The sequence below is a fragment of the Meleagris gallopavo genome, chromosome 2, assembly GCF_905368555.1.
Source record: "Meleagris gallopavo chromosome 2, MGAL_WU_HG_1.1, whole genome shotgun sequence".
NCBI classification, from domain to species: domain Eukaryota; kingdom Metazoa; phylum Chordata; class Aves; order Galliformes; family Phasianidae; genus Meleagris; species Meleagris gallopavo.
Genome location: NC_139405.1, coordinates 79,745,355 through 79,766,476, shown reverse-complemented (window position 1 = coordinate 79,766,476; position 21,122 = coordinate 79,745,355). Strand labels below are relative to the sequence as shown.

Sequence of the window (21,122 nt, the reverse complement as noted above, 5' to 3'; positions counted from 1 at the left end):
TGGGTTTGCTTTTTTTTTTGAGAATGATTTTCTACCTGAAAGTGAGGAAGTCATGATGCTCATGCCTTTCTTATGTCTCCCTGTCCTCAGTCCCATTCCGAGTTTCTTTATGGCACCGTGTATGTCTCTTCTTAGACTGTTGTTTCACTGTTCCTTGCAAGGCTTTTAAGAACAGGAAACCTTATTCACTTAAGTAATATTATCTGCTAGTATTGAGTGGGGTGATCTTCATCCCACTGGCTGAGAATTCTCTCTCAGCAAAATTAAATTGAAACTGTCTTATTTTTTGTATGTATGAATCTAACATGAGTGGTAAGTGGCACAAAATGTTAATAAAAAGATGAACTGCTTCTTAAAACATATAAGAAGATAGTAAAAAAAACCCTTCATTTATTTATTAATGCTCTATAAACACATGCTGTAATGCACTTGGTAGCACATTCTAAAATAATATTCTGTGCTAAATTCTACTTTCACATAGTGTCCTTCCTTTAATTTGGAGATGGGATTTTAGAAGCCCAGACTTGTCCTCAGCTTTCTGAATTGGAAGGCACCTCTGTGCAATTTTCTGTTTTGTTTCTTTTTGGTTGTGTTTTTTGTGTGTGTGTGTTTGTTTGTTTGTTTTTGTGATGGGAACATCTATTATTTGGTGTCAGATTAACTGCCTTGTTCAGGAGGCTTCATCTGCTTTTGTTGGGTTGTTTTTTTTTTGTTTTTTTTTTTGGCACTTGGGTTTGATAAGAAAGCATTAGTCTGCCCTCAGAGAAGGTATAGAAATTCTGTCTTTCTGTGAAGGAAAAAAAAAAACCACCAAGTGGGAATGTTCCTAAAAGAGATCTTTGCACTCTTCTGTGTGTAAGTACAACTCTAAAAACGATAGTAATGATATAATAATGTCATCAGTATGTGACATGGTGGGTAAGTAGGTTGATGTGAATAGGAGTGGTTAGGTACTGGGACAGGCTGCCCAAAGAAGTGCATTTATCCTGGAAGTTTTCAAGAAAAGAGTGGGTGTGGCACTGAGGTTTGTGGGTTAGTGGGCAAGGTGGTGATGGGTTGATGGTTGGACTAGGTGATCTTAGTGGTCTCTTCCAGCTTTAATGATTCTGTGAAGGATAAATCAATGTTTTGCGTATACCTTTCTTGCACAAATACTTTTGTAATAAGCCTATATGCGTATTTTAATGTTTTGCTTCCTGTTTTTGTGCAAGGACAAAAAAACATAGTGGATTATTATTGTTGTGTTTTCAACAACTGTTGTTTTGTTTTTGTTTTTTTACTATTGTTTCTAACAGATTGTACATGGATTTCAATACAGTATCAGCCTTCATTTTTTTATAGAGCTTTAGCTGTGTCTGTAGTTGAGATAACTGAGGGATGTCCAAGTACCTTGTGGTGTACCAGGTCCTATAAAGTGAAACTAATCACCAAACTCAACTTGTTGCTTTCAAATATTGCTTTATGAGTGAGGAATTGTTGGTGTTTTTTGTTTTTGAGTCATCTGTCATCATTTTATCTCCTTCCTTTTCACTAGTATCTTTTGAAGCCTTTTGTTTGCAGAGGTAAATAGCAAGAAACTTTGTGAAACTTGCACACTTTCCTAAAAGTGAGAAATCGGAAATCAATATCTTTGAAGCAGAAGTTTTCAGTGCTTCCTCAACGTGGCTTATTTTGCTACTCAATGATGTTAGACACTGGCTGAGCAGTCAGGTTTAGAGTGGCTGGAGGGCTGGATGTGCAGGTCGGGGTGTGCACATGCATGTGTGTGTGCACTGCAGAAAGGAGTGAAAGAACATGTCTGAAAGCTGAAGATACAGCAGGTGGCTGAGAAAACAAGATTAAAAATGGAGATAGTCTAGTGGAGGAAGCTGTAGAGGTATAGGGGACAACTAGAGGGCAAGTGTAATTATTCTCTTACTTATTCTAGAAGATACTTCCATTGGGAGAAAAAGAGGCTTGGAATATTTCTTGACCTCAATTTTATTGCTTGTATGGTTTAAAATTTGAGTATTTTTTTAAGGTAGGATTGTGTTTCATACCTTGAAATCTCCCTGATGCTCTCCGCTAGTTCTTGCTCAAGTCAAAAATATATTTTTATTATCTTCATCTTACTTATTTTTTAAAAGCATGTCTTAAGCTTTCTTTTACTGTTTTCAGCAGCAGAAATGTGTAGTTCTTAAGCTGTGAAGTCAAAGTTGGTGTCTTGTGTTCACCAAATTGGGTGCTTCCTAATGCTGTGATCAGAAGAGTAAATGGTACTTGCCTTCATACGTGCTGTGCAGCCCATGTTGATCGATACACAAATAATTACCAGGTAATATCTATTTTTTCATCACAAATATAGGCTAAAAGATGGTTTTGATTCTGCTTCTGAGGCCAATAAAATTCTTGGCTTTTAGGAAGTGTGGCAAAGATAAAGAGGTATTACTCAGTGATTTAAAATCAAATGATGTGATTTTATTTATTAAATCATTGCCTGATTTGGTCGCACAAATTAGGCAGTCTCTCCTATGAGGAATGGGCTGAGAGAGTTGGAGCTCTTCAGCTTGGAGAAAGCTCTGGGAGGACCTCACCATGGATTTCCAGTACCTAAAGGGGGCCTACAGGAAAGCTGGGGAGGGACTTTTTATAAATGCAGGTAGTAACAGAATGAGGGGATTTTAAACTGAAAGAGGGTAGATTTAGACTAGATACTAGGAAGGAATTCTTTACTGAGAGGGTGGTGAGACACTGGAACGGGTTGCCCAGAGAGATTATGAATGCCCCCTCCCCAGAGGTGTTTAAGACCAGGTTGGATGGGGCTTTGAGCAACCTGGTCTAGAAGGAGGTGTCCCTGCCTATAGCAGGGGGTTGGAACTAGGTGACCCTTAAAGATCTTTTCCAGCCCAAACCATACTGTGATTCTAGGATGGAAACTTTCCTTTTGAGAACTGTGAACTTTAAAACTAGAACTTAGTTTATTAGTGTGTACACTAACTTGTGAGATGTCTTTTGAGTACTTTAAACAGAATGGAGTAAAAATGCTGTACACTTATTTGATTTTCTTGTACTGTGTTTTCTCCCTGAATCAGACTGGGGATTTTGCCAAATGGGATTCAATCTCTGAATTAGTGCGTAGTATAAATCAGAATACAGAACAGCTAATGGTTATTTTGGTACTGTAACTAACAGAAATGATGAAGAGCAAATAACTTGAGAAGTTGTTTTTTACTTTTATTTATGGTATAATATCCGCTAGATGTTAAATAAAGCGTTGGCAATGCTGTTATTTGAATATCTTTTCTTTACAAGTAATCTGTGGAAAGAATTATGTCCTAATAATATATGGGGATAGTTAGTTATTAAAATGATGGTCGTAAAAGCATGAATACCAATGTCTCGTGGTTAATGTAAACTAGCAATCTGCAGCTCACAGATATCAAATGTGTAAATAATTCTTGCAGAATAAACTATCCAGAGGACAGTGAGGTGATTGCGGTGTGATGCTGTTGTCTCATACGGAGTAATGATAGATTGTGTGTGTGGATTTCCTGAAGCAGTGAACTATGACATTGCTGCTTTTTTATCTTATGTACTGCAACTCCATTTTGAATGTAAAGCTGCATGCCAACTATTTATTGGTTCTCTTTGCAAAGCTTAGCATTATGGAACCTGGTTTAGGCACAGGGACTAACAGAATGTTTTAAACTGATCACAGAACATACTGCAGCTGTGCTGCTCTGGGGGCTCCCTGCCACAGGTGGGGGAGATCAGCTGCTCCTTCCCCTCTGACCTTGTCTTGTGCTGCATCTCAAACTCTGCTCCTGGGACTCACCACTGTATTGCCAAAGAGGTGAAACTTGCTGCTGGGTACTGTCTTGCCAGACTGTGCTTTGCCAAAACTCCGAATTTGCTCACTGAAGGGGAACATATGGGGTAGGACAGAGGGTGGGATTGGGGAGAGCAGTCAGCCTCTGGGTATGAGAGGTGTAGGATGTGCCTCCTTCGTCTCTAATGAGTGTGAATTCAACTTAAGATGCAATACTTAAGTTCAGCTTCAGAATTAATTCTCTTGTGCAACATCAGCTTTACTCTGCCCAGGAAAACTCAGTTATTTTAAATAACCAGTGAAGTTCTGCATAGAACTATTTTATGGTGAAGGCTGGAGACTGGAAGGAGTAAGTTATCAGGATCAGGAGGCTGTGGTTATTCTTCCCACATTGGTCAGCCGGCCTTTAAAAAATGTTTGTTTAATGAGGAAGTGCTGCATGATGTAAGGACACTTTCCTGACTGCTTGTCCAAGTAACTCCTATAAAAGAATCATTTGGAGTGAAAGGCACTGAGTGTAGGGTATCTTTCTCTGGTTAAATCTTGAATGATTATAAATAAAGAACAGTAATCATTCAGAAACTGCAGGGCCTTCCTGTTTTGGTTGTTTGTTTTCAAACCACTGGAGTTGGAGCAAACTCCATGGTGTGTGTGTGTGTGTGTGTGTGTGTGTGTGTACATTTAATAAAACTTGTCACAAAGATTTTTGGGAATGATAAATACCAGTAGTGTTTGGTTGTTGCAGTAAAACATCGTGCTGTGTGAAATGATTAATATTATTTAATCTTAGAAATTTATGTCTGTAAGAAACAGCTGCAAAAATATTTATTTTCATGAGATTATTTTTGTCTAGTGCTATAAAGTTATCTCTTTTACACAAAAATTCATCCTACTGCTGTATTTTTATTAAAGTTGTAGGATATAATGTTGTGTTTGCTTGGCATATCCCATTTTTATGGCTCATGTAACAAGATATGAATATCTCCCTGATGATAGAATTTAATACGACAGACTAACAGAAAGATTATTCAAGTGCCCATTATATGAGAATTCAAACTATGCAGGGGATGGAAGGTTTCATGTTTGCAATTGCCTTTGTAAATTCTGAGGCTCACATCTTCTAGAAACACTGCTGTCCATTGTAATTTTATTTCTACCAGGGCTCACTGCTCAAAAAACAATTTTAAGATCATTTACAACTAAGAATAAGCTTTTGAAAGTAGACTTCTGAGTTACTCTGGTCTGGGTTAATATGACTACATTTACCTAACATGGCGGGCTAATAAACTTTTAAACAAGATTACTGGATATTGCTGTAAGGGAAATATGTGATCTCAGAATCTTTTGGATCTCTTGGATAGCAGAGAAAAACCCCTGTCATGAATGCAGTCAGAAAGTTCTTTCTCATCAAGCAAAGTGTTAGCTGGAGAAGACGCTGCTCCTTGCTTGGAAGAATGGTAATGAAAAGGAGATAGGAACTCAGAGCAGTTTCGTAGGTCTTGGTAGGTTTTTGATGGAGGCAGATCTGGGTTTCTTGTTTAGCTGAAGATGGCTTCAGCCCATCTCCAGCTGCAGGATAGTAGTTTGAAAGCTTGAGTGCTTTGCTTCATCTGTCTTTTGAGTGGTATTTCTTGAAAAGCAAGTTCAGAACTGGATGCAGTTAGCAAGCTGGCAAGCGTTACTTTGTTTTTCGTTTTTTCTTCCCTTTATTTTTTTAATTGCTTAATCTGTGGTTTTCAGTTGTGTTCATGGCCTTTAGAAGTAATTATTGAAAAAATGTTTGCTCTTCCAGGGATATTAAAGGTAGAGTTTGTTTTGTTTTTTAGCTGTTTAAAAAAGAATTCTATGTAATGAATTTTAGCATGCTGTGGTTTTGTTAACAGTTGTCGGTGCTTCTGAAATTTAGCATGGTTAGATCTGGAACTTTAATACTTCTATTACGAAAATAATGTAATACAAACATATTTACAGACATATCACTGTTTTCTTCAAATCTTATTTAAACTTTGTGGGATGGGATTCAGTAAAGATACTGGAGATACAGGAGCCTAATGTCTAGTGTTAAAGTGTAGCCAGTGGAGCCTACTGAACACTTCAGTTGAGCAGCCAACTGCTGAGCTGCTCTCTGATTCCCTTGACTCACAGCTCTGGTTATCTCTGATTGCAAAGGCAGTTTAACTCTCAGCAGTTCCCACTTGTGAGGCCATACTATATAGCTTGCAGGTCTTTGTTTTAGCAATTTGCAGTAGGACCAGGCCTTCCTAGCTGCTGGCTGCTGCTCAGAGTGACAGTCGTGCTGCCCCTCCCACAGTGTTTTGCAGCTTTCCTTGTGTCAACACTGGCAGTTCCAGCACTTCACCACAAGTTGAGCTAAATGGGCAGAAAACTAATTTTAGATGGATAGAAAAGTGTTGGTGGAGCTAGTCTGCATTACCTTTCAGCTGTATCAGCAATCTAGTCCAGCTCACTGCCCTCACAAATAAGGGGGGAAAAAAGATGATCTTTGGCCTGTACAGAAAGGCAAGTGCAAATTGTTCTCACAGCTTAGAGTTTGAATAACTCTTTCATCCTCCTTTCATGCTTTCCTTACTCAGATTTTTTTTTTTAAGGTGCACCCTTTTCATTTGAATAAATTACTGAAGTTTTCTTTATTGTTGAGCATTCTTTGTATGCTTTTGTTGTTGTTGTCTGGGGGACAGCATCAAAGAAGTGTCTAATTTTATTTTTTTTTATTTCTCCTTTAGTTACATCATAGAGTTCCTTTCATACCTTACATGTTATTTTTTTTCTCACAGAAACATTCTGGACACTTTTTTCTATATAGGGGAAAATTTTCCAGATACTCTGGAAAAGTAATGTAAGGTTTCTTACTTCATTTTGCTTATCTTAAAAAACTCTTCCAGTGTAACAGTGATCATGTATGATTGGTATCACATACTGAACTGCCACAGAAATTGCGTTCTGAAATTCTTATCCTCTTTAAAGTGCTTTATGCACTCCAAAATTTTTTAGAATAATTTGACAGTTCAGAGATCATCCTTAGCCTATTTTAACCTTTTAGCCTCTGAATTTTCCCATGTAACAGTAGAATATATTTCCTGCATCTATCTTTCATATTAAAACAACCTCCTTTCTTTCTGAATTTTTAGTATGCCTTCAGTCTAGCAGTGGAGCTAGTACTTGTGTAGTTCTGGAGATGAAAATATTGCTTGTTTCTCTCTCTTTTTTTTTTTTCCCCTTCTTTTTGACCTTACCTATTGTTTGGATCCTGCTTTTGATGTTTTTTAACTTATTTGGGAAGACTGTGTAGGTGTCAGACTTATTGAGAGAAAGGAATGGAAGTCACTGAGGTATGTAATTCTGGGAGCGTTTGTGACAGTGGTGCGTTTGCTTTAACTGAAAGTTTGTTCCTACAACTAATCACTGCTTTTTTCGTTTTGTCGTAGGATTATGTAGATTACTTGACTGCTGGTTGGAATCATGTAATTGGAACCTCCTACCCAACCTAAGCTTAGCGAGAGCAGATTTGCTCAGGGCCTTGTTCCATGTCCATGAACTGTCAGACTGACCTGGTTTGTTGCTCGGCCGTTGTTACAGTAATAAATAGAAATAAATCAATTCTTACAATGGGTTTGGATTTGTTTTGTTCCGGCTTGTGTATGGTTCTTCACATCTTTTCTGCTGTGCATCTTTGAAGAGTCTGGCTTCATGTTTTCTCTTCCTTCCAGTTAGGAAATGGAAGACAGCAAAAGGGTCTAATCTTCCCTTCCTGCCTCTTATTTATTTATTTATTTATTTATTGCTCTTTCAGCCTCTCCTTGTATGGTACGATATATGTCCCCCTGGCCATCTTGACAGCGTTCTTCCAGACTTGCTGCAGTGTGTCAATGTCTTTGATATACTGGAAAGCGCAAAACTGCTGTACCCTCGATACAGTTTTACAAGGGTCATTTGGAGAGGAAGAGTCACTTCCCCACACCGAGGGAACTTTTGCAGTTGTGTCAAGTGTTTGGTCTCCCTTGCTGTGGGATGACTGCTGACCCATCTTCAGCTTCTCAGTTGAAAACCTCCCAGATCCTCTTGAAGAGCAGCTCCTAGCCAGTTGCCTCCAGCCTGTACTGCTGCATGGGTTTATTCTGTCTCTGATGCAGGACTTACATCTGGGGTCCCAGATTCATTTGCTTTTGTGGAATTTAGTAAGTTTTGTGTAAGCCCATTTCTCCAGCCTGCCACATCTCTCTGAATAGCAGCCCTTGCTTCTAGTGTATGAACTGCTTCCTCTAATTTAGTATCATCTGCAAACCTGCAGAGTATATTTGTTTTTATCATCTAGAGTATTAGCAAAGAAGCTAAAAGGTATTGGTTCTGGTACTGATCTCTGAGGTGTGCTGTCAACTGATTTGTACTGCTAGTCATCATCCTTTTGACTCTTTTGGTTTCCCTTTGGTCCAACTCGTTTTTCATTCACCTTATCATTCACTTATTCCACATCTCTCCAATCTGGATAGAAGGTCCCCATGGGAGGCCATGTGAAAAGCCTTGTTGCAGTGAAGGAATGCACAGAATGCAGTCAGGTAGTTGGGCGTAGCTGGTGAATTGACATTCACTTTCTTGTCCTTATGGAGTTTTTTTTCCTGCAGAATATGATCCATAACATTCTCCAGAGTAGAGGTGAGAAAGACTAGCCTGTAGTTCTCCAGTTCATCATTGTTGCTTATCGTGAAGAAGGATATGATGTTTTTCCAGTCATGGGAAACCTCTTTCAGTTGCCATGACCTTTCCAAGTTAATAGGAAGTGGCCTAGCAGTCATATTGGCAAGCTTCCTCAATGCTATCAGTGCTATCAGCCTCCTATCTGGTCCTGAGGACTTCAGCATGTATAGTTGGCTTAATTGGATGTTAATCATCTTGTCCTTGACTGTAGATTGTGCTGGTAGCATTGAGGAACTTGGGTGTTGGAGGACAGAACTTAGCAGAGACACTTGCAGGAGCTAAAAAAATATATAAAAAGGCTTGAGTTCATCAGTCCTTTCAGCGACCCTTGTAAGTAGGTGGATTGTCCCCTCTCTCAGTGAGCAACAAGCCCACCCTTTCTTTAGCATTCTTTCATCTGCTGATGTTATTAAAGAGGTTCTTTTAAAATCTGTATTGTTTTCTGATGCTGTCACAAAGGCAGCATCCTTGTGTGGAGCCTGTACTTATTTGTTGGGAGAACGAGTAGAAAGGAAACACTAATTCTCTGTTGTATGGTTACCACTGCTGTCTTACCAGGAAAGCCATCAAAGAGGTTGTAAAGAAAACATTTTATGTATTTCTAAGCTATTGTACTTTGTTAGTCCTTGTTGTCAGTACTTCTCAGAGAATATTAGGCTGTTTGGATCATACCACAGCAGTACTGTGTTCGTTATGCCAGTCATTCCATATAATACTCTGTAGTGTAAGGAGCTCGATGTGTATGAAAATCGAGTAGGAAGAAATCTTTTATCAGGATGCAGGTGCTTTTCCATCTCTCAGCTCTGTACTGCTTATAAATGCTTTTTTGTTGTCTTTTTTTCTTTTTAATCTGGAAGTGGATTTTTTTTTTGTTTATCACTGGCTTTCTGTTGAAATACCATTCTTAGAACTTTGTAATTTTTTTTTCCATTAGATAGCTGAGAAGTTAAATTGCCTTCAGTTCTAACAGAATGTCCGTACTTGTATCCTTTACATACGTATCACACAGCTCTGCCATTGAACTCTGTATTAAATGGAGCATCTCACTATCTCACTTAATATCAATTTATAATCACTGTCTACTGCTGGAAGTAAATTTGACTTTTTTTTTTTTTTTTTCATCTGCAGATAATTTAGGGAGAGGAAAAGTAAAGCATCTTTTAAACAATAGATCTCTGAATGCTTAGTTATAAATTCAGGCTAGACTGCAGTTCTGTGCAGATTTTTTTGGTTTCATTAGTGCCTAAAAGAGTCTCTGGTTGTGGATGCTTCTGTGCAGTTACAGCTGTGCTGTGGTAATGTGGTTGAACAGGTGGGAGCTGTGCTGCTGTATGCAGTGTGCAGGATAGGAGCAAGGAGTCCCAGCTTCTAGGAAGTGAGGGTGTGCATAAAACTGTTCATGCAATGCTTACTACGGAGTATGAAGATGCACCCTCACTGTGGTTAAACAGTTAACCTGTTAGAACTGCTCATATCGAACCTGGAAGATAAAAAGCTAGTTTGCATAGAAGCCTGTCTGAGAGAATGATGAAAAAAAAAGGGAAAGAAACACAATTAAAAATGATTCCTGTGTCAGATGTTTATGAGTACTTGTACCTTCTTAGCAATATATGCAGCGACTACATGAACAAAAGATTAGAAAGCTCTTTTTAATTTACTTAAATATGAGTCTAGATGAAGAGAATTGAAATGAATTTTTTTTTTTCTTGTGCTGAATGTTACAGTGTCTGCTGTTTGCAGTTGTGATAGTGTAAGCATTTGTAAGATAAGGTTTGCATTATTTAGACCAGTGGAACTAGGAAGAAGTATGGAAATTTGAGGTTCTTCTGGAACAAGTCCTCAGTCCTGAATGAAACATTTGTCTGATTTAGGTTTATGTTCTGGGTGTTTCTTGGATGCACAAAAATAGATGTGATCTCAGCAGATTTAAGACCTGTAAACTGTCTTTTTGTGCTGTAGTAGAAATGTTGCAGTTTCTATTGACACATTCAGGAAGTGGTGGGAAGTTTTTTGGGCAATCTCTTACTATATAGGAAAAAGTTACTGTATGAGAAAAGTTAAAGGTGTTCTTCATGTGACCAGTAATTGCACGTGGCATCACATTTAGAACGATAAAAAATAAAAAGGTGCATTGTTCTGGCCATAACATAGATGGAATGATTGGTCCTAGACCACAGAGGACAAGACTTAAAAACAAATCTTCGCAGATGCCATCTTCTTCTGCACTTTGCTAAATACTCCTCATTTCACCGTTGTAGATGGGCAGATTGTTATTAATTTATTTATTTTTTCCCATTCAAGTTCAGGAATAACTTTAATAATAATTTTAGGAGATTTTGTACTCAGAGGGTGGTGACACACTGGAACAAGTTGCCAAGGAGGTTGTGGATGCCCCATCCCTGGAGGCATTCAAGGCCAGGCTGGATGTGGCTCTGGGCAGCCTGGTCTGGTGGTTGGCAACCCTGCACATAGCAGGGGGGTTGAAACTACATGATCACTGTGGTCCTTTTCAACCTGGGCCATTCTGTGGTTGTATGAATAACACTATTAAATGATGGAAATTCCTGCTAAAGGAGTTTACAAAGCAGTGTCAACATTCAGGGACTTAAAGATGTTAATCTGCTTTCTGCCATTCATCCTACAAGTGTGCTGATTTTTGTCATCCCGAATGTGAATTGAGTAAATTTTACACAAAACGGATGGCTTTGGGATGTGGCTAATAATAAAAAGTTTTTTTGAAAGTTAAAATACACACTATTCCAGCAAATTTTGTTTAACTGGCTTTTTAAAAAAGGCATGTAAATAATTAAAATTACTTCTTGATACGAATCTGTCTTGGTAGCAGGCGTACCACCTGCACTGCACAGTGCATAGCCCTGCTGACAGCAGATAACAGTATGTAAAGCGTACTGGCCCTCGTAGTATGCATAGAAAAAACTCCAATGTACAGGTTGTAAATTCAGGTTTTACAAAATAGTTGGAAACTTAGCATTTGTTTAAAGAACACCTGCGTAGAATCTGATTCCAAGTGGCAATACAATTCTAGATTTATATTTTTGGTAGAGCCAAGATGAACAAATGTGCAAATTTCTTCTAAAGGAAGGGAGTTGTGTGCAGTGAGATGGATTTTCTCAAAATAAATCTAAAGCCAGTCTGTTGACAACTAAAGAGTAGGGAGAGGCTGATACAAGAGGAGCAGGACATGGTTTGATGTAATGTACACTTAGCACAAAAAATCATATTCTCTACTGAAGCTGCTAAAACTCAAATAAGAACCCAAGAAAAGCACGTGCAAGTAATCTGATTTAAAGATTTAAGATTTAAAGAAGAAACACACACACAAAAATCCTAAAATAAAAGTATTTGCCTTACTTGTGTGAAGGAGTGTGGAGAAATAGTCCAAGTAGAATGAGAGAGCTGCAAGCTGGTAGAGTGAATTTACTTGAAATTAGGTAAAAGGAAAATAATGAGAGAGACGTTGTGACAAATGGAGACTGAAGGGGTCTAATGGAGAATAGATAGTGTAGGTTGAAGAATTACTACGTATACCAGAACACCTTCAAGTCAGGTCATACTTAAATGGCTCAAAATGCGATGTGAAGTCTAGGTGGATTCAAAGATCGTAAAAGAAAATGTAATTAGTCAGATGTAATTGGTCAGATTACCTGACCAGGATGATGATAACTGTAACCTGCTGGAAATCTAAAAGCTGTGGAGATAGCAGGCAGAAACACTGAAGAAAGTCTTTGTAAAGTGCCAGCTTCTAAAAAAAAATCCTGTAAGAAATCCAATGTGGCAATCAAAAAAAAAAAAAAAAAAAAAAAAACACCACAAAAAAACCCAACAGCACTTCTGAGTAACTCCCAACAAGCATAAAAACTAATGGTGAGCTTTTGTTCAGGCTTGTCAGAAGATTTTCTGAAGTATCTGTAGGGTCTGTAGACAACTGAGTTATAAAAGAAGGCTTTGTAGAACCTGAGATGAGAACTGACAATTGACTGCACCCACTTTGACAACACTTACAGAGGACTTAATGCCATAATTTTTCTTAAGGAGTGTAATAGGGTTTATGTCTCAAAATGAAGCATCAGTAGAAGAAAAGATACATGAGGCAAACAATAGGAGAGGATGAAATAGCATTCATCCAGGTGTTTTGAGAGGAACTTGGTGATAAAGGAGCAAATGGCTGTTGCCTGATACTTGTTGGTTAGGATTGTCTTTCTGCTACAAGTAGCTGGTATTTTTGATAGGTCAGTGGAGTGGTTGAGGAACTCTTCATAGGTCAGCTTTGTGACTGTATAACTCAAGTTTATAGAAATGTTATTGAAGACCAAGATTGGCTTGGTCATTCCCTCTGTGATATTCTTTACCACACGCTTTAAGAAATGCTAAGTTTCCTTTAGATAAAATGGAAAGTATTGTAAGTAGCAACTGGCAACAGATCACTAGAGAGGGCAGAAGTGGTTCATTTTGTTAACAGTAGGAATAACCAGTTGAATCCCGTGAGAATTTGTGACAACATGGATGCAGATAGAAGAATAGTTTGACAGCAAAGTGACAAAAGTATGTAGATGTTGCAAGCATTAGTTGGGTTAGTAGAATGGTTTGTTACTTCAAGGGAATTCCAGGTGCTCAGGATTTGCGCTATGTGCATTAAAAATTATGTATTAAATCGAATGTTCGTACACATAAGTAATGCATCTGGATGAGAAATTGATAAGAAAATGATTTATTTAAATTTTTGTATGCAGTGATTGAATCTGAACTGGTTCTTACCAATCAAATGAAAGGTGGAAATTAGCAGAAACATCAAAGCAGTTCTCATAGCAGTGAAAATAGCAATTCCAGGCATATTACTTATTACAAAAAGAATAAATGGCAAAAGAGAAATACCACATTGCTTCTGTAGAAATTTATGGTGCATTAGTATCTTGAATATTGCCTGCAGTACTATGGGTTTCCATTCTTCACCATCTCAAAAAGAAAGCAGTAGAGCTAGAGAAAGTTCAGAGAGGAGGATTGAGGGTGATCTAAAAGTATGATACAGGAAAAATGAAAAGGACAGGGTTTTTGTTTGTTTGTTTTCTGCCTGGGAAAAGGATGACTGCAAGAGCACAAGAGAGATGTATGTAACTGTGGTAGGAATGGATTACTGTCTTAGCCAGCATAAGTACCAGAGGAGAGCTGAGTACTAAATAGAAGTAAAAGATGCCAGATTAAATCAGGACAAATAAAAAAGGAGACACTTACTTATATAGTGAAAAGGCAGTGCTGCTTGCTGAAAAATACTATTTCTTCTATAAAGTAATGTTGATTTTAAAAAAAAGAAGAAAGAAAAAAGAAAAAGCTTTTGCTCATGAAAGTATCATCTGTGGCTTAGGAGGTCCTTGGTAGGTGCAAATAGCTGGAAGCTGAGATTGAAAGTGCTAAATCTTGCTTTCTGCAGTGTTTCTACTTTTTTCTGTACATATTTTGTTGGTTGTGGTTCTTTTCTTTTCCTTGCAAAGCATGAGATTACATTCATTATTTCTGAATGTATTGTAAAATATGTAAAAACAGTAAGAAAAGATGTATTTAAACTGCACTCCAATCAAATCTGCTATAAAATTAGTCGTACAGAACTTGTGCATGGCAGCTCTTAGCTGCAGTAATTGGGATCTGGATGAACAATGCTTTACCTTAATGACTGCTGCCTCCACGTTCTGAATCTCCTTCACTTAATAGCCACATTCTACGTTATTAAAAAATCTCCATACTTTTGGATATTGGACTAGATAAATTTGAGATCTGATGTAGTGTGACTGTTCTCAGGAAGTCCAAGTTTTCACTCATTTGATGCTAACCCTGAAATTTCAGTTAGCGGCAAACATTGATTCATGTCGTTGTCAGATGGTGGATTAAAAAAAACATGGTATGTTGAAATTGTGCTTGGAATAGTTCAAAATTGTTACTTATATGTAAGAACATGTGGAGAAAAGAAACATGTATTTGGATATTAGACACTTAAGTAATAAATGTAAGGAGTCTTCGTATCACAAAAGGAACCCTTAAATTTACAGGTAAAATAATAAAACCCTCACTTCATAATTTTTAGTAGCATGTTAACTTATTGCTAATCAAGATGTTGACTGATAATTATTTGTATTTATTTAGGAAAATATGCTGCATTACTGAACTTATTTGCTCAAATGATAGTTAAACATTGACATCAACAAAATAAAATGAATATATGGGGAAAATACATACACCTGGTTTACTCCTCTAGATTGTATTGATTAATAACTCAACTTGAAACCAAGACTTATCTTAACTTGTTCTCATTTCAGCTTTGGATAGATCACAGTCCAAGAGAGATGGAGGTTTTAAAAATAATTGGAGCTTTGATCATGCAGAAGAAAGTGAAGGAGATGCAGAGAAAGAGTAAGGATGCTTTTATCTAGGCTATTGAAAGTATAATTGTCTATTTACAAATAAATAATTTTTGTAATTTATTAATAAGAAACATTATATAACATCTTAAAAATTCCAGTGATGAAGAGAGAATTATCCTGGTAGAAGTGCTTATTTTAACTGGTATTCTGATATAGAAAGTGCATTATATTGTACATTTAATTATTGACGTGGGATTCACAACATTTTGGGAAGTGTTGGGGCTGTCTTCAGAGCTACTGTAGAAGTCTGGAGAACTCAGACAGGAAATGCATTACATGCAAACTGAGGAAACAGTTGTTGTTTCAGCTTATACTGGTGATATCATTCAGTACTTCACAGTTATGGGTAAGGTATTTAAAAAACTAAGCTTAAAAGATTTTTTTTCCTTCCTTGTGTTTATCTCATAATGTAAATTTAAGGCTATTTTTGTTCTTTTATCATTTATTTCTTTACTTAGTATGTTTGCATTTTACCAAAAAGTTAAATACTATCTGTATAGTTAGAATAAATCCTGTCCCTTTTGTTGTTACTGGTATGCTTTCTCATTCAATAAGTATTAATTTCTAAAAAAATTAATAATGTATTAAAAGAACAGCAAGTTTCATGTGTGAAGAATGTGTTTGTTTCTTTTCTTAGATATCTGAAGCTAAATCTGTAAGTTTAAAAAGCTGTAGTTCTGTCATAAGGAGAAACTGAATGGTGGTTAAGTACAAAAGTAATTCTTACTTGGGTCTGTAGCTTGACCTCTTTAATAACCTCAAGAGGCTACCATAGAGTAATATTTTAGTAGGTAATATTCTGCCAGGTATTATGTGCAGAAAGGAGATAGGAAAACAGTCACATAACCACCTTAGGCTGCAGCAGCAAGCTATATTGTAGACTTAACAAAAATTTAAGAAATGTAACATTTCAGTCGTTAGAATGAATACAGGGGTTTATTTAATTGTGAGTTAAAACATTAAGATATGTCAAGAGAACTGTGTGATAAGGTAAAAAGAATTTTTGAAAGGTTTTCAAACTAAGGACATTTTTGTTTTATAAAATCAAACATGATTTCAAGTGCACAGTAATACGTTTCAAGTGTGATGGCAGCATATGCAGAGTTAGCATTTGCATTTTTCTTGTCTTCAAAAATAGCTCTCATTTGTAAGCATCCCAGTTGCTTCTTGTACTCATTTACTGCTGTTTTCTATCTCCAGTTGATGTTGACTTAACACAAAATGAGATGTGCATAAAGTAGTAATGCTTTTTATTTAAAAAATGGCATTTGAAAACCTGATTATTGAACGTATGTTTTATATAACGGCATTCCTGAATGATTTCTCAGTCCTTTAAAATGATAAAACAGTTTTCCTGTAGTCGGTATTGAAATGCTGTTACTTGCATTAGTAGATCTTTTTTATATCTGTGAATTATGCAAAACCTTATTGGTAGTATAGGTAAAAGAGCAGCGCAGCTGAAAATCGATTTCAACTGAAGATCCTGCCTTTTTTGGCCAGCCATCCTCTTACAAACAAACTTCAGGCAGCTGTACCTTTTAAACTGCCCGAGTATTTATTTTTGGTTAAAAACTCTTTGATTGTTTTCTGCTTCTTTTAGTTTGTTTTATTTGTTTTGTGATTGGCATTGTAAGCTTCACTTTGAGCAGTTTTGAATTTTGCTTTTCTGATATGTTTTTACTTTGTATAGCATCTGTCTGTATTTTGTCAGAGTCTTTAGGGAAGCAGTCAGTTTGACAGTAATTTGTCAGTTCTTTTTAAATAACCTTTCACACTTAGCAAAACATTTCAAAGATTGGCAACTTCAGTTCATGTAATTGTTTCAGAATAAAGCTTTGTTGTTCCCCCCAACCCCTGTTTTGACCATGCCAAGCAATGAGTAATTCTTTGGATTCTTTTAATGTCACTTGTATTGGTTATGCTGATGTTTACTGGCAGTGCTTTTAGCTTCCTGCGTATCTATAAGGAAGAAGCTGTAAATCTGAAACAAGCACCTAGATGTTTTTCTTGCTTGTTGAGACACTGGCATTTTAGTGTCTGATAGTGTCACAGGTTTTTGCACTGGTAATGATAGACGTAAAATATGTTTATTTTGGACTAGCCCAAGAGTACCATTCCAATGCTTAGAACACAGATGTGATTTAAGAATTTAAGAATGAAGAATGGGGTCTGTGCTGATATTGTTGGGTAGTACTCAGTGTCGGCTTTGATTCTTTCGTCACTGAGATCAACACAAAATATGTGGCTGAGGACTTTATACCAAAGCAATTTTTAGTATACATGCAGTATTTTAAAGTTGTACCATTTAACTTATTTGGAGAGCTACATGGGCTGTGTCATCATGGTAAGATGTCAAGTAATGATCTCGTATTCAGAAATAAAGAACTTTCATAAAATGAAGAGGTTTTGGAAAAGTAGCACCATTACTCAAACATAATATATACATTTTTAAAATGCTGCTAGAGGTGATATTTTGTTTGGAGCTATAATTAATGAGAATGGAAATAGGCTTCGACAAGTTTCTTATCCCAAAGTAAATGCCTGCAGAACATCTTCACCCCACCTGAAACGACAAAATCTCTGATGATGTACTAGATTTGATCTAGTTGGAGTGTCAGTCAGGATGATAGCAGATGACTTGAAACTTCTTTTGCTTTATTCTTGGAGATCACACAGAAGCAAAGGAACCTTTATGTAGACTAATTAGGGGAAAAAGACTGTTTGTCAGTTGAACACAGTGAAATCGGTGTAGACCTTCAAAGAATAAATGGTGAGAATTATATTTATCTTAGATAGCAGAAGACATTCAGTGGTTATGCCATTTTGTTTGCTCTATGATATCCTTTCTGAAGTAATGTTTATTTTTTTATTTTGATTTTCAAATCTTTCTAGGGAGGGTGAACTACTTCATTCCTTGTATTCCTGACTTCAAAAAGCTGTACCACTACTTTTTTTTTTTTTTTGAATGTTGTTTTTTTCACCAAAACTTATTTTCTTTTAATTCCTTTCCTCAAAAGACTCATCTATATAGATTTTTTTATGCTTTTGTTGTGACTGTTATAAGATATTCAATCCTTAATAATAAATTGACAAAGAATTTTTAGTTCAGAGTTGCCATTCTGAAGTTCAGAGGTTTTATTTTTAATGCTATTTTTAGTGGGATGTTATTGTGCATATACTGCTGCTTCTCTCGTGCCTCTGATTGCCAGGGCTTTTTTAATGAGCTGGCTACTTCCACATAATTTTAAACTAAAGAATGTATACAGTGTGCTGTGAGGAAGAACATGCCTTTTGTTTTTGTATGGAAGAGTTTTCAAAAAGATAGTCAGTTACTTTTGAAACAAGTCAGTTGGTGGTTGTTTCAAACAAAACTGAAGATTGGCTGTTGGGCCAGATGGTTGTGTGGCCATCTAAGCTGGAAAAATGGCCTGGTAGGATCCTCTTGTAGATCTATAGGGTGAAAGCAAAGAGGAACAGCCCGAGGCACCTGTATATGCTGGGGGCTGCACAGCTGGAGAGCAGCCTGGCAGAAACTGACCTGGGAATCCTAGTGGACACCAAGTTGTGCACGTGGAAAGCTAATGGCATCCTGGGCTGTGTTAGACAAAGCATTGTAGGTGTAAGGAAGTGATTCTTTCCCTCTCCTCAGCACTGCTAGGATCTCGTCAGTGTCTAGAAATACCTGAAGTGAGGTGCAGAGAATGGAGCCAGGATTTTTTTTTAGTGATGCTCAGGGATGGCCCAAAAGATAGCAGGCACAAACTGGAACACAGGAGGATCTGTCTAAATATAAGGAAGCACTTCTGTGCTGTGCAAATGGCAAAGCGCTGACCCAGGTTTCCCAGAGGCTGTGGAGTCTCCTCCTTGGTAATTTTCAGAAGCCTCCTGGGTACGTTCCTGGGCACCCTGCTCTGGCTGTCCCTGCCTGGGCAGGGATTGGGCCAGGTGAACCCAGAGATCTCTGCCAACCTCAGCCATTTTGTGATTCTACAGTTGATGAAAATATTCTTGTAGCTCATTGGCACAGCATCAAAAATCAACTTCTGGTGCTTGGATTGGAAGTAGAGAAGTATGTTCTATTAAACTGAGCTGCCTAATTGGCTATTGCATGATTCTTAATGGTTTTAAGCAGTAAACAAATGATAAGTGATTAAAGAGGAGTAGAACATCTTTTTTTCTTGTTCAGTGCCTGAATATTAGTGCATAATTTTGAATGACTTCTTGGAGTTCACTCTGTTTACCTAAATTACATAATTCTGTTTTTTCTGAATTTTAGTAGAGGCTTAACTTTCATTTATTATGAAGTATAATGTAGTTAGAAATGATTGTTCTAATGTGAAAATATTCATCTGTTGTTCCCTGTCTAAAAAGAGATCAAGTATGAAGACATAAACTAACAGGAGGACCACAGAGGTTTCATTTTAGTAGCATTAAAATGTTGTTGTGTGATATGTGAGAGTGCTGTATATTTTTTTTCCTCTGTCTATATAAATCACATCTTTTAAGCAAGCGAGTGCAAGCATGTGATACATGAGCAAATAGACATTATGCAGTTGCTGTGTATTCTGCTCTCTGAAGAAACAGCCTTTCTTTCTGTTACTGTTGCTTATACTTTGCATTCCTTAAAATCTAAAAATATTGGTTCTTTAAAAACATCCAATTCCAAATATTTTTCTAGTCATGTCATCTTAGTTGCATCAGAAGAGTTACTCTTGCTCAGTCCGATTTAAGGATTTTTTTTCAATGTTTTTTTTGCAGTTTGTTACCTTCTTTTAACATGAAGGTTAGAAATAGTCACTATGTACATAATGGTCAGTACGTCATACCTGCAGCCAAGAATATTTCCCCTTTCTTCATCACTGTTTTTCGTCTTCATGACAAGCTGTAGATGTTCTTTGAGTCTTTTGACATATCTGCATCTAATCCTATGTGATTTCCGCCTGTCTGTTCTTAATTAAGAATCACTTGGATAAAAATTGTTTTTTGTTGCAGCTGAGAGAGGAATAAATTTACCAGGGATGGTGTTGAAGAGGTTGCTTCTCCTGGAAGCAAGAATTGTTAGCCTAATCTAGCTGCTCTCCATTACAGTTTTTGAAGATTATGGGTGCCGAACTATTAAAGAAACATTTTAATGAATGGATGAGTCAAACTGAATGTGCTGTTTTAGGAGGACATAATTTGACAGTAATTGCTATGTGATAATATTTTGTTATACAAGTTGTTCTCCTGAAGCATTGTGAAGTTTTCCCTTTTAAACCATTCTGTTTATGAACAAAATAATGGTATATTTTCTAGTTTAATACTTGACTCAAGGTTTATATAGAATGTTTCATGATGTCAATAAAATTACTATGACAGTAGTGAAGTTTCAATAGCATTCTCTGTTTTGAATTAGTAATGTCCTTTTAAGTTTGCTATTCCAGAATTAGTTCAATGTACACTTCAAGTTTAAGTTCCCATAATATATCCTGATAATTATATTGCCCACTTTACTGTTCCTGCTGTTTTGGGCATGTATATGCATTTGTATTTAAAAGATAAGAGGAAAAAAAAGACCTTTGTATGGTTAAAACGTTTTGCTTATACTCTGTTGCTTTACAACATTTTTTTTTTTCTCCTACGCCTATCATCATCTAGTGAGGCAAATCTGCTCAGCATAGATGACAGTGATGGGCCCTTCGGTCCAAATGAAGAAAGAAAGGTAAGTAAGTATGGGGTCTATCTTATAGTGAAAAGGTATCTTCAAAGCTTGCTAGTTTTTAAAACAGTGTTGCATAGTCATTTGTCCATTGTTGCAAAATGAAAGTTTGTGTTGATTCGGCAGCCTGCATGCTCAACTTGTTTATCTCCATGCTTTTTGTTTCCTCTTCAGTCTAGAGATCCTTAGTTGGTAGAGTGTTCTGAAAATAATAACACAAATACCTAATTTTAAGTTTAGACAATTTTCATTAATGAACTTATTTTAATTTGGAAGTATTCATCATTATATTCCATAATCACTTTATATCAAATTTCCAATTTTCTATGCTTACATGTGTATATACAGGCAGAACTCTTGCTTTTTGTGTTTTTTGAAACAGCTTATTACTTCAGAGATGCTTCATAACGCATTGAAAGTGTGACTGTTTTATTAGCAAGGAATCCCACTACTTAAGAGTGTTTTACTACAT

General features: G+C 36.8%; 1 protein-coding gene across 4 annotated transcripts in view; it reads left to right on the top strand.

The window, feature by feature from the left end:
- Positions 1 to 21,122, top strand: part of SENP6 (SUMO specific peptidase 6) — a 72,559-nt gene that overhangs the window by 4,822 nt on the left and 46,615 nt on the right. For all 4 annotated transcript variants that reach the window (XM_085217776.1, XM_085217774.1, XM_085217775.1 and 1 more), the window contains exons 2-3: positions 14,848 to 14,941; positions 20,590 to 20,653. In XM_085217776.1, the coding sequence (XP_085073902.1) occupies positions 14,848 to 14,941; positions 20,590 to 20,653 (158 nt within the window). The remainder of the gene's footprint in view (positions 1 to 14,847; positions 14,942 to 20,589; positions 20,654 to 21,122) is intronic.